Genomic DNA, 12400 nt, shown 5'->3' with positions numbered 1-12400 from the left:
GCTGTTCCCAGATCGTCTAAGACCCCACCTGACACAGACACACACATACAGTGGGGCAAAAAAGTATTTAGTCAGCCACCGATTGTGCAAGTTCCCCCACCTAAAATGATGACAGAGGTCAGTAATTTGCGCCAGAGGTTGTTGGGGGAAAACTCTGTAAAAAACCCAGGAGAAATAAAGACACAATGAGACAAAGTTACTTTCTTTGCTAAACGTGTACACGGGTGAGCTGCTGAGAACAACTCACATCGTGAACAGAGGCTTGGCACTTTTTATAGGAAAGACAGTGAGAACAGGATAAGAAAATAATAAACAGATAAAATAAACAACTCCCAGCTCTCGTCAGCAGAGAGCTGGGAGAAAGCTGTGAGAGATAAAACAATCTAAAACAATATGTCCCAAAACAATATGTCTGCTGGGAAAGTCTAAAAGGATAATTCTAAACTAATCTAACCATAGACAAAGGGCATCTTTGTACATTTAAAAGAAGGTAAAGAAACATAGAATCATTTTTCCTGTAACAGAGGTACACTTCAACTGTGAGAGACAGAATGTGAAAAAAAAAAATCCATGAATCCACATGGTAGGATTTGTAAAGAATTTATTCGTAAATCAGGGTGGAAAATAAGTATTTGGTCAATAACAAAAATACAACTCAATACTTTGTAACATAACCTTTGTTGGCAATAACAGAGGTCAAACGTTTACTATGGGTCTTTACCAGGTTTGCACACACAGTAGCTGGTATTTTGGCCCATTCCTCCATGCAGATCTTCTCGAGAGCAGTGATGTTTTGGGGCTGTCGCCGAGCAACACGGACTTTCAACTCCCGCCACATATTTTCTGTGGGGTTGAGGTCTGGAGACTGGCTAGGCCACTCCAGGACTTTCAAATGCTTCTTACGGAGCCACTCCTTTGTTGCCCGGGCGGTGTGTTTTGGATCATTGTCATGTTGGAAGACCCAGCCTCGTTTCATCTTCAAAGTTCTCACTGATGGAAGGAGGTTTTGGCTCAAAATCTCACGATACATGGCCCCATTCATTCTGTCCTTAACACGGATCAGTCGTCCTGTCCCCTTGGCAGAAAAACAGCCCCATAGCATGATGTTTCCACCCCCATGCTTCACAGTAGGTATGGTGTTCTTGGGATGCAACTCAGTATTCTTCTTCCTCCAAACACGACGAGTTGAGTTTATACCAAAAAGTTCTACTTTGGTTTCATCTGACCACATGACATTCTCCCAATCCTCTGCTGTATCATCCATGTGCTCTCTGGCAAACTTCAGACGGGCCTGGACATGCACTGGCTTCAGCAGCGGAACACGTCTGGCACTGCGGGATTTGATTCCCTGCCGTTGTAGTGTGTTACTGATGGTGACCTTTGTTACTTTGGTCCCAGCTCTCTGCAGGTCATTCACCAGGTCCCCCCGTGTGGTTCTGGGATCTTTGCTCACCGTTCTCATGATCATTTTGACCCCACGGGATGAGATCTTGCGTGGAGCCCCAGATCGAGGGAGATTATCAGTGGTCTTGTATGTCTTCCATTTTCTGATGATTGCTCCCACAGTTGATTTGCAGTTGCTAATATATATTGTAATATATCTATATCACTAAAGCACTTCTGGATGGATGCAAACTGCATTTCGTTGCCCTGTACCTGTGCATGTGCAATGACAATAAAGTTGAATTCTATTCTATTCTATTCTATTTTTTCACACCAAGCTGCTTGCCTATTGTAGATTCACTCTTCCCAGTCTGGTGCAGGTCTACAATACTTTTCCTGGTGTCCTTCGAAAGCTCTTTGGTCTTGGCCATGGCGGAGTTTGGAGTCTGACTGTTTGAGGCTGTGGACAGGTGTCTTTTATACAGATGATGAGTTCAAACAGGTGCCATTCATACAGGTAACGAGTGGGGGACAGAAAAGCTTCTTACAGAAGACGTTACAGGTCTGTGAGAGCCAGAGATTTTCCTTGTTTGAGGTGACCAAATACTTATTTTCCACCCTAATTTACGAATAAATTCTTTACAAATCCTACCATGTGAATTCATGGATTTTTTTTTCACATTCTGTCTCTCACAGTTGAAGTGTACCTCTGGTGCAAATTACTGACCTCTGTCATCATTTTAGGTGGGGGAACTTGCACAATCGGTGGCTGACTAAATACTTTTTTGCCCCACTGTACACAAACATGCATTCCCACCCTCATGCACACATATATAAATACTCGACAATCGCCCAACATGGAGACAAACAGAAATGGACACTGTACTCACACTCCCCACACATACTCTATACCCCAGGAGATGTTATCCTTTTCCCTGGGGAAGAGAAAAACAGTCCTGCAGCACCCGGGAGGCCCAGCATCCCAGACTCCGACCAGAAGGCCCCTGCCCCGACTAGCAAACAGCAAGTCTGCTAGTCTGCAGCATTCAGATCCACCCCAAAAATCGTTCAGTGCTCAGAGAAACTGCACTACCCAAGAGCTGCATCTGAGACCGAAGTGGAGGTTTGGCCATAATACACAGCAGTACCTTCAGCAAGAATCAAACACCTCAAACCAAATGTCAACTATGCTGGTTCAAGGGTGGTGATTTTTTCAAAAAGAGCTTGTTCTGCAGCCACAAGAGATAGTCACCTTGCAGCTGACAAACTCCTCTGCATGACAAAGTTTTCTAGAGTCAAATGTGAGGCTGTTTGTCTGACAGCTAAAGCTACTCCTAAATTAGGCCATGCAACAGGATAATGACCCCAAGTACAGAAGCAAATGTAATACTAAAGAGTATATATTTTCATTATAGTCAACAAAAATTGGGACTAAAATCTGGATTTAGTTACATGGAAACATCTTGTTTATTTTGTGCCATGTACTGTCACATATGCTAAGCCTAATTACACAATGATTGCCTGAGCCTGTTCTTGTTAAATGATGAAAAACTCAAAGGCACTTTTGGGCAGTGGATCTGTGTGAAATCAGCAGCTTGCAAAACTAAATCAAAATGTGTGCTATTGATTCTAAAAATAGAAATCACAATAAAGTTCAACATTTACTAAAACCGCCATTCAATCATCTGAGAATCTTTACTCATGAAATTATAATGGTTAGATGGATTTATATGCAGTGATTTACTGATCAATGATAAAAGGGGAGATTTATGCAATAACGAAGACTGTCATGAAAAGTATTTGGCATCTGATCTCCTGTAACCTGCAGAGCTAAGCTGTTTTACCAGCTCTGCTCTCTGATTTTTCTTTTTTCTTTTATGAAAAAACATAAGTTGTCAAAGTTATTTGTTTGCAAATGTATTTCAGAAATATCGACATACTTTTTTTTAATCAGCAGAAACTTTATGTCAGTAGTGCAAAATCCTGCACTGATCTGACCTAATTTCTTCCTCATCCTGATTCCTGACCTGGGAAGGGAGAGAAATATTTGTTTTTGTTTGTCTTCTTGTTTTATTTAATTCCTTGTGGGATTTGGATCCAACACGTAAAGTATGTATATTATGCACACACACAAACACACACACATTTCTTGTATTCTTGAATAAAGACATTGATTTGACACATTTAATTAGCAGCCAATTGTTTTTATTGTTCAATTATTAATAAAAAAGAAAAGGTGGGGGTGGGGGGATGTAAAGAAGAGCGTAAAGTTGGAAAATTAAGCTGGAACAGAGGTGGGGGAAGAAGAGATGGCATCGACAGTAGTGAAAGAAGGAGTGTTCTTCCTCCAGAAGAAGCGGAAGCGTTTTTTCTTTTTCTCCAGCTGCTTTTCCACGAGCACCTTTTTCTCGAGGATGAGGATTTTCAACTCCTCGATTGTTTCTGTGTTTTGCTTCTGCAGCTTATTGAGAATGTAGAATGTAGACCAATAGTACTTTAAGGTTGGTCAGGTTCTTGACAGGTTGTTGTCATACCTAAAGGGTAAAAGTTTTTATGTTTCAATTAGTAATTTTAGAGCTGCAGAATGAAACCAGGTGTTCCTCAAGGGTCAATTCTGGGTCCAGTACTCTTTACACATCCCAAACCAGACAGGAAAAATGGATGCCCCTCCTTGATCCTGCTTCTGCTGGAGGTTTCTTCCTGTTAGAAGGGAGTTTTTCTTTCTTACTGTTGCAAAGTGCTTGCTCATGGAGGGGTCATCTGATTGTTGTGGTTTTCTGTGTATTATTGTAGGTTCTTGACCTTATAATATAGAGCACCTTGAAGCAAATGCTTTTGTGAATTTGGTGCCTCAAGGCACTTTCAAAAACTGTGAAATCATATAAAACAATATATAAATCAGGTTATGACTATTCCTCTATTTGCAGGATCACCCGAATCATCAGTGGGCCCACACACACACACACACACACACACACACACACACACACACACACACACACACACACACACACACACACACACACACACACACACAGAGAGAAATTTTACCATATTTCTGCAATACTGAAGCCACTTCACAGGCTCTCGATGTAGAATTACCTTTAAAATACTTCTATTACTTCATGAAGCAGCTTTCAGTGGTTTGGCTCCCCTCACAACATCTCTAATTTGATCATTGTCTATAACCTGATTAGACTTCTCAGGCTATTGGGTGCAGAGCTTTTACAGTTTTTTACAGACGCTAGGACACATTTCTCAATACTTAGGTCACTTTTGCAAAACTCCTCACACAGTGAGCACAACAGAAGTCTATGTGGGCTAAACTGAGGATCAGTTATCATTGTTTTGGCACAAAATGCATTCAATGACTAAATCTCTCAAATTTCATGAATTATTTTCTCACTCAGACACAACTGCCAAAAATCTTTGTACATACAGGACATTTTGCATATACTTACATACTGTTTTCAAAACTGTTAAACTTATGGCCAAAACAATAACACAATGCAAAACTGAATAAGACAGCAAAATCCAACAGCAATATTTTATTGAAACATATTTTAAATCTAAAAATGCAGTTTAACCAGCCACAGCTGATTCTCATTGTAGATGAACATCTACACAGGTGTTACTCCTTCAATTTTTCAACTCCTTCAATTCTGGCATCCCAGAAGATTATTTCCTAGGTGTATTGCCCTAGATGACATAAGATGTGATGTGGATGGGAACCTGTGGCCAAATGGAGAAGACCGAGTAGATTAGCATTACTATTGTATAGTATCAGTGGATGGTGTGTATACAAATTCTTGTATTTTGGGATTACTTAGTGCAAAAAAATAAAAATACATAAACCAATATTACAGTTTTTGCCCGTTGCCTGAACACATTTTGCAAAACTTTGCTCATTGTGCCAAAACCCTAAACACAAGTAAACATGACACAACACTGGGAAATATACCATTCACATCTGCACCAAATTGAAACTCTACTCTCAAAACCTAAACTCTGCTATCAAAACCTAACATTCCTTTGTCAAAATGTAACTCTGTTGACAAAATGACACATACTTGCATCATATGCAAACACCTACAGAGCAGGGGGAACACACTAGTCTACTTTATATAAAGCACTGCAGTCTTTGATTTCCATTGTTCATTCAGAAGGCATATTTTCAGGAGACACATTTGCAAACAACCAAAAAAGCAAATAGGCCTACTCAATATTGTACATTGCAGTACCATGAATTCAGATAAAGAAAAAACAAAACAAAAAAAAAAACAACCCATAATACAGTAATAGAAAAAACACTATACTGTAAACAAAAAATCATGACAATTGTGCATACGTGGGCTCATGGATCCCGCCGTCTGTTGGGGTCTGGCCACAGGACCTCATCAACATCGCAAGCAATGTCTTCTCCCGCTAGGCACCGGGGAAAATATCCTCTTCCATGTCAAAACCATCCATGGATTGCTGTCACCTGAATGTCGCCGCAGGCCTGTTCCATTGCCTGCAGAAGAGGCATGCAGGCATGTAGTTGGCGGTCATATACACGCCATCTCCAAGCCGAAAAAAATTCCTCTATAGGGTTTAAAAATGGTGAGTAAGGGGGCAAGCATACCACTTCAAGTTGACTGTGGTTGGAGAACCAGGCCTGGACCAGAGCAGCCCGATGGAAACTGACATTATCCCATATCACCACAAACCTGGGCTGATCTGGTCTGTTCTGTACAACTATATCATGGAGATCTAGAAATGTGAGTATATGTTGGCTATTGTATGGACCTAGTTTTGCATGATGATGCAGAAGCCGTCGAAGGCTTATGGCGGCACACAATGTGATATTTCCCCCGCGCTGCCCTGGAACGTGCACAATTGCCCTTTGGCCAATTACATTACGACCCCGTCGTCTTGTTTTGCACAGGTCGAATCCAGCTTCATCAATGAAAATGAATTCATGAGGCTGTGCAGTTCCATCCATGGCCAAGATTCTCTGTAAAAAAAAAAAAAAAAGAAAAAAAAAAAGAGAGAACATATTACTGTACTACAGTGCTACACATACAGAACCCTCACCCCATCACACGGGTACCTGTGTAGCTCTCAGAATGTATTCATGTGGTACTGATATGGTACATATTCAGCTCGAAGTCCTTTGACCCTGTCACTGTTCCTCTCAAATGGTACTCTGTAGAGTTGCTTCATGGTGATGCTGTGTTTTCCCAAGATGCGTCTGATGGTGGTGATGCTCACATGGTTTATGTTGTTGAACACTTGCCTGTCTGCAAGTATTTGCTTTCGTAGCTGGTGGAGACGGATAGCATTGTCTGCCCTCACTAGGTCCACAACGGCAAGTTCCTGCCGTTGTGTGAACAGGCGTTGGCGTCCTCCCCCAGAAGGTCTTCGAGTCATTCTAGAGAAATACAACCACATATTGTCATTGGTTTGCTTATTTTTCTTACAGTACTTTACTGTATATACTGTATCATCCACTGTACAACACTGTACTTCAATATAAGTAATCATGGTATGTTTCACAGAAACTACCACTTTGGCTGCAAAAGGAGCATTAGCACCCTGCAATACCCTGTACACTTGATATGGTAACTGTAGAACAGTACTATAAAAACCATCTGAGTAGAGTAGAAGGCAGTGAGATGAAGACAGACCTGTTTTCTAGTCGGAATTTTCTTATTACAGATGCCACTGTGAAACGGCTTAGATGTGGGTGGACTCTCTGCCCAGCTTCCCTCATAGTCAGGCCGTGGTTGATGACATGGTCCACCAAAGTTGCTCTTATATCATCAGAAATATGGGTCCGTGCATGGCCTCTTTGACCTCCTCCTCCTCTTCCTCTTGCTCTCCCTCCATCCATGCTTGCAAAGTTCTTGAAATGGCTAAACTGAGGGCTTTTTGTGGTTGGCTAATTGGTGTTCAGTTTTGCAAGTAAGTGCCTTCAGGTGTATATTTGAGTGGTTGCAATTACCCGATGTGTTTTGTATTTTGGATACATGTGTTTTCCAAATGGCACCCTGAAATTTCATTTTTGAACGAAGTGTCTTATGTATGAAATAGAGTGTAGTATGCAGGACCATGTGTGTTGCATAAAGGAGTAAGTGTGTTGCATAATTCCAACCAGAGTGCAAAGCAGCACTTTTGTTTAAGGTATGGGTACATGTGTTTGAGGTATGGTAACAAAAGCTTCAAGTTGTGTTACTTTAGTATAAGCATGGGTTTATAGTGTTCAAGCAACGAGCAAAAACTGTAACGAATTCTGCATGATGTCTGATTCATTCCAGTAACATATATTGAAATTATAAACAGAGATGTGTCCTTGTTTTACACAAGAAAACACTGTGTAATGCTACATGTTTTTAGTGTTTTTTAGGTCATTGTTTTGTGGGTGACAAAGTGTGTTTGTCGGCTGTCAACCTTTGCTAGTGTTCTGGAAGAATGAGTTTATTTGAGACCTGAATAAAGTGTTTTGGTAGTTGTAGTGCATTTTGAATGTGAAATGAACTGCTTTGCCAAGCTGAAGGTCAGTTAGGAGAATTGTGTGAAGAGTTTTGCGAAAGTGACCTAAGTATTGTGAAATGTGTCCTAGCGGCTGTAAAAAACTGTTTCCAGAATCACATCCAGGTATGCCAAGAGGGCTTTCAGTTATTGTGGTCCCATTCCTTGGAACAAGCTGCCTGACCTGAGGTCCATTATAACAGCTGTGTGTTTATGTGTGACCGTTAAGATTATTTTTTTGTAAAGTGGTTTTACTTTTATTATTTGGAATGCCTTAAGACATTGTAGTTTTTATCTTCTATGTTAAGCACATTGAGCTTTCATGTAATGAAATAGGTATATAATGAAATGTTTCAAGAAGAATTGCTGATTTACTAATTGCAGCAGATTACACTGCTGTTTGAAGCATGTGTGCAGTCAACATCATTCATTCTGTGTTTCTGCTGTTAGTTTACATCAGTAGCAATAAAAAAAAGCACAATTTCTTTTTGTGTTGTGGAGTGCTCTAAATACATGACAACAGCTAAACAAAAAGTAGAATAAAAATGAATAAACTATTAATATGCGAAAAATGTATATTTGATTTGCTCAAATGCAAATCAGCCAGTGTGTGCTGAACATCTCCTAGAACAGTCCAACCACGTCGATGTCCCCCTCAGATTTGTTCGCCTCGTTTCTGTTTGAAGACAGCTGCTGATTGGTGAGGATGCTGGGCTGTGTGTGGCTCTCTAATGTGAATGAACCACTGAGGACTTTCTCAGTGCTGTTAGGCTGCTGCGCTGTTTCCCCGCTGAGGGAGGCTGGAACAATCTGGCCTGTCTGCGGGTGAATGCAGTGGTGAGCCCTCCCTTCTTCCATGGAGCTCCTTGGATTTGGACATATAGAGAAAAGCCATACATAAAGACATGGAAAGGTAATTATTAGAAAATGTGACAGTGAAATAAAATGTCCAGTAACTGCCAACTATGAGAATCTTTACATTCTGTTAAAGCTCTAATATTACATTTATGCACCATCTATTGCCCAAAGAGCCCTGACCTGTCCAGAGCAATGATAACGGACCTGCTGGGTGACCTGGGGTGTCTGGATGAGTAACACTAACTGCAGCTTGTTTGCGAGCAGCTTTTGCACACACTACCATTGTCTCTTACTAGGATGGTAAAAGTGGTGACTGGTTTGGGTGAGGGTGCTTGATCAGGTTGGGCTATGGGGAGTTGCTACATGTCAAAACTACATTCAGACAGATGCAAGGGATCAAACTTCATCTGTCCGTGCGTCTTTTGTTGTGGCTGCTTGGTGTAACACTAATGTACAATATGTTGATTAAAAATAAATAAATTGCCTGACATAAGAACTCCTGACTGATATAAGACTTAATCAAGTCGAAACCCTATAGTGCTGAAAAATGAAGGCAAAAAAATGCATTTCCTTTAGTGGTAACTAGGGGTTGCTTCCAAAAGCAAGTTGATGGCCATAGACAGCCATGTTAAAATATCCAACTAAGCGACATTAAAAAGCATATTTACAGCCTCATAGAAAAACTGGCTTATGATCTAAGGATCGATTTGTGGGAACTTTTTGATAACTCAGGATACAGGAGTTAGCGGCATGGTCGCTTTGATCGACAGGCCTGCTGCCATGATTAACGATTTCCACGTGTCTCCGAGGTCTCAACTCAATAAACGGTGTCACTGAATTGGACTTCTCTGTGACGTTTATGCTGTTGGTGTATTGCCGCAAGATTAATGTGTTCGTGAGTTATGTAGTGCTTAAAAGTCTGAGTTTTCTGTGTCATGAAAGTGGCTCTCTCTTTACCTGGCTAAATCAATATGGTAACTCAGACTGGACACATAGGGGACAGGTAGTAGGTAGTAGGGATTATAGTACACTTTGAAGGAGACAGCGGGTGCCGAAGATATGATGGGGACCGGGCATGTGGGCTGAACTGAACACAGTGTTGTCTTTTCTTGTGGGAAAAAGGGGGGAAAACTAGACTGGTGCTCCCCCCTGTGCTGTGTAGCTTCCTGTCCTGTGTATTTCACTGGGTTGAAATATTCTCTGTGCTTCCTCTTTCTGGGTTGATACCCGTAATCTGGCATGATGAAACAAAGACAAGTGTTAATGGAAAACAGATCCACTTTTACTCTGCAATAAATGTTTACAATCATGTAGTCTAGGGTTTTTGCTTCATACCAGGAAATTGGTGACTATGGATGTTTTTCAGTTTATGAGCCACTTGAAAGTAGGGCTCCTTCTGTTCCTTGCTAAGCTTGGACCACTCCAACCCGAGCTGAATGCTAATGTTTTTAAAACTGCCTCTTGTCATGGTTTTCTGCAGGACCTTGCGGTGTATGCGAGTCCACACCATGAAAGCATTCAGTGGCCGTTTAATGTGTCCAGTTGCGTCTCTGCCAGTCTGCATTTGCTTTATGTCTGTGGGAGACATAAACGTTGTGTAACTATATTACTGGCAATTTTTGTTAATTTTCTCTTGAATTTTTTATAAATATTTTTAGAATGTTTTTTTTAACCTTTAAACACACTCCCAATAGAGTAAAAGCATACCTGGATAGAAAAACACACAGTCAAACACTTTAATTGATGGACTGGCCTCCCTACACCCGCTTTGGATGTTCACTAGCACCCAGATGTCAGTATTATTGAAGCAGTGTAGGATCATTTGACAGAGAACTAAACAGGCAGCCAACATCCAAAGAGGGCCTTTGGATGTCCATCAAGATGCCTGAACTATTCCCAAAGACTACTTAAAGAAATTATATGAAAAGCTTGGCTATGAGAGTTCAGGCTGTGTTGCAGAATAAAGGTGGTCATACCAAATATTGACTTTTAAGCTCACTGAAATTGTACAAACTCAGTTTTTCCCTTATGTAGTTCCATGTATGTCTGCACGTTTCAATAAATTGCTGCACCTAATTTCCTTTTTTCTGGCAAAATATAATAAAAATGAGGGATGACTAAAGACTTTTGCATCATACTGTAATAACATGCAGAAAGGCCAGGAGTTTGTGATTTTGATTTCATAAATGATTCCTGTTTTCACTTAAAAAGTTAAGATCTTGAAATTCTTCCATACATACCGTTACTTTTCACCTAGTATATCATAATTGAGGTTAATTCCTTGTTGGGTTGTTAATATAGATTCTACCTACCACTATACTTAAAGTGACATTTACATTAATGGATCAATAATTATGATCCAACAATATCATGGACATGGGTCTGTATAATAAATGGTGGTACTTTTACTTTAGATAGTTCAAGTACATTCTGATACTAAAACAGTTTGTATTATTACTTAGTACTTGTATTATTACTGTTTGTAGTATTAGTAATACTTTCACTTAAAAGTTATAAATACTTGTTTCACTACTTTTTAAAACAGTTATTCATTTTTTTTTATTCATAAGAAGACACGCAATACCTTGTGCTGGTCCATCACATTGAAAAAGTCCTGAAAACACTCCTGCATACACGTTTATTTAATACAAATACGATTTAGCAGGCTATGTTAACAGCTACTACGTATGATACCTTCCTCTGTTGGTTGGATGGTAAAACAGACAGCCGGAATATCATCTCCCTGTGTGGGCGAGGTTCGGGCGAAGTGGTCGGGTTCCTCCTTCAAATATCCACCAACTCCACAACCCTGAAACATCCCATTGTTACCTGAAAAGGGATCATTCGTTCACCACCTTTTCTAACCTAGCCCCGTCATAATTTTTGATACTCATTTGGAGGTGGATACTTTTTCTCTCGTAACTTACCTTTTTCAACTGAGGCCAAACTGGTCTTGTTTCTGGGAGTAGTTGGCCCGCTGATCCCGCTCTGGTGTCCCTCTTTTTTGACTGGACAATCGCGAAAGGTCTCTTGACCCGGGCTGACACTTAGCCACGGGTGTCTAGAACTACCTTCTTCAGCCTCTTCTTCCTCTTGTTTTATCCTTTTGGAGTTGGTTTCCATTGTGAGACTGTTGTAGCGATTATTTTGGAAGAGTCTCTGTGTGTTGTGCGTGTTTTTAATTGCGTGTGAACGAATTCAAAACCGTTAGTTGCCAAACGGGGACGTTACGCAGCGCGAGATCTGAACGTTGAATGCTAATGTGTTTGTAAAATGGGTTTTAAGAGTTTTACAGAGAGAAAGATGATGCGATAATTAAAAATAGCTACTTTTACACCATTCTGCAAGTTATAAGGTTAAAAACTATTTCAAACATGTCTGGAAATGTACAGAACTATGAAAAAGTCTCGAGTCTCGAGGGACCCTTGATTCCTTTATTTATTTAATTTTCAGGAAAATTGGAAACAGGTGTAACGAATTACTGCAACATGTGCTAACATGCATGGAAATACCGTTTTAAGGGGGGAAAACAGAGTTTGTACAATTTTAATGAGCTTCAAAGTGAATATTTGGACCGACCTTTATTCTTTGTTACAGACTGAACTCTCTTTTCCGAACTTCTTGAAGGAAATTCAAAGCGCTTCTT

General features: G+C 40.4%; 1 protein-coding gene across 3 annotated transcripts; it reads right to left on the bottom strand.

The window, feature by feature from the left end:
* Nucleotides 1-8453: 8453 nt before the first annotated feature.
* Nucleotides 8454-12164, bottom strand: LOC101482697 (sex-determining region Y protein). 3 transcript variants are annotated; one of them, XM_004550254.3, is made up of 5 exons: nucleotides 11682-12163; nucleotides 11449-11583; nucleotides 10090-10329; nucleotides 9784-9988; nucleotides 8454-8761 (listed from the first exon to the last, which is right to left on the bottom strand). In XM_004550254.3, the coding sequence occupies exons 1-5, from the start codon at nucleotides 11875-11877 to the stop codon at nucleotides 8521-8523; spliced, it is 1017 nt and encodes a 338-aa protein (XP_004550311.3). In that variant the 5' UTR covers nucleotides 11878-12163; the 3' UTR covers nucleotides 8454-8520. The 3 variants fall into 3 exon arrangements, with proteins under 3 accessions (XP_004550311.3, XP_004550310.3, XP_076745412.1); XM_004550253.3 differs by having other exon boundaries at nucleotides 9712-9988; nucleotides 11682-12161; XM_076889297.1 differs by lacking the exon at nucleotides 10090-10329 and having other exon boundaries at nucleotides 9712-9988; nucleotides 11682-12164.
* Between the last annotated feature and the right edge of the window lie 236 nt (nucleotides 12165-12400).

Source organism: Maylandia zebra, linkage group LG10, assembly GCF_041146795.1.
Source record: "Maylandia zebra isolate NMK-2024a linkage group LG10, Mzebra_GT3a, whole genome shotgun sequence".
Taxonomy (NCBI): domain Eukaryota; kingdom Metazoa; phylum Chordata; class Actinopteri; order Cichliformes; family Cichlidae; genus Maylandia; species Maylandia zebra.
This window is presented reverse-complemented; position numbering and strand designations above follow the sequence as displayed.

Bases quoted from the DNA above. Each gene is read 5' to 3' on its own strand.
- LOC101482697 (XM_004550253.3), bottom strand. From the start codon at position 11,877: ATGGAAACCAACTCCAAAAGGATAAAACAAGAGGAAGAAGAGGCTGAA. The intron at 11,584-11,681 runs GTAAGTTACGAG...ATCCCTTTTCAG, and splicing joins TTTGGCCTCAGTTGAAAAAG to GTAACAATGGGATGTTTCAG. The intron at 8,762-9,711 runs GTAAAGAGAGAG...TCCAAATCCAAG, and splicing joins TACCATATTGATTTAGCCAG to GAGCTCCATGGAAGAAGGGA.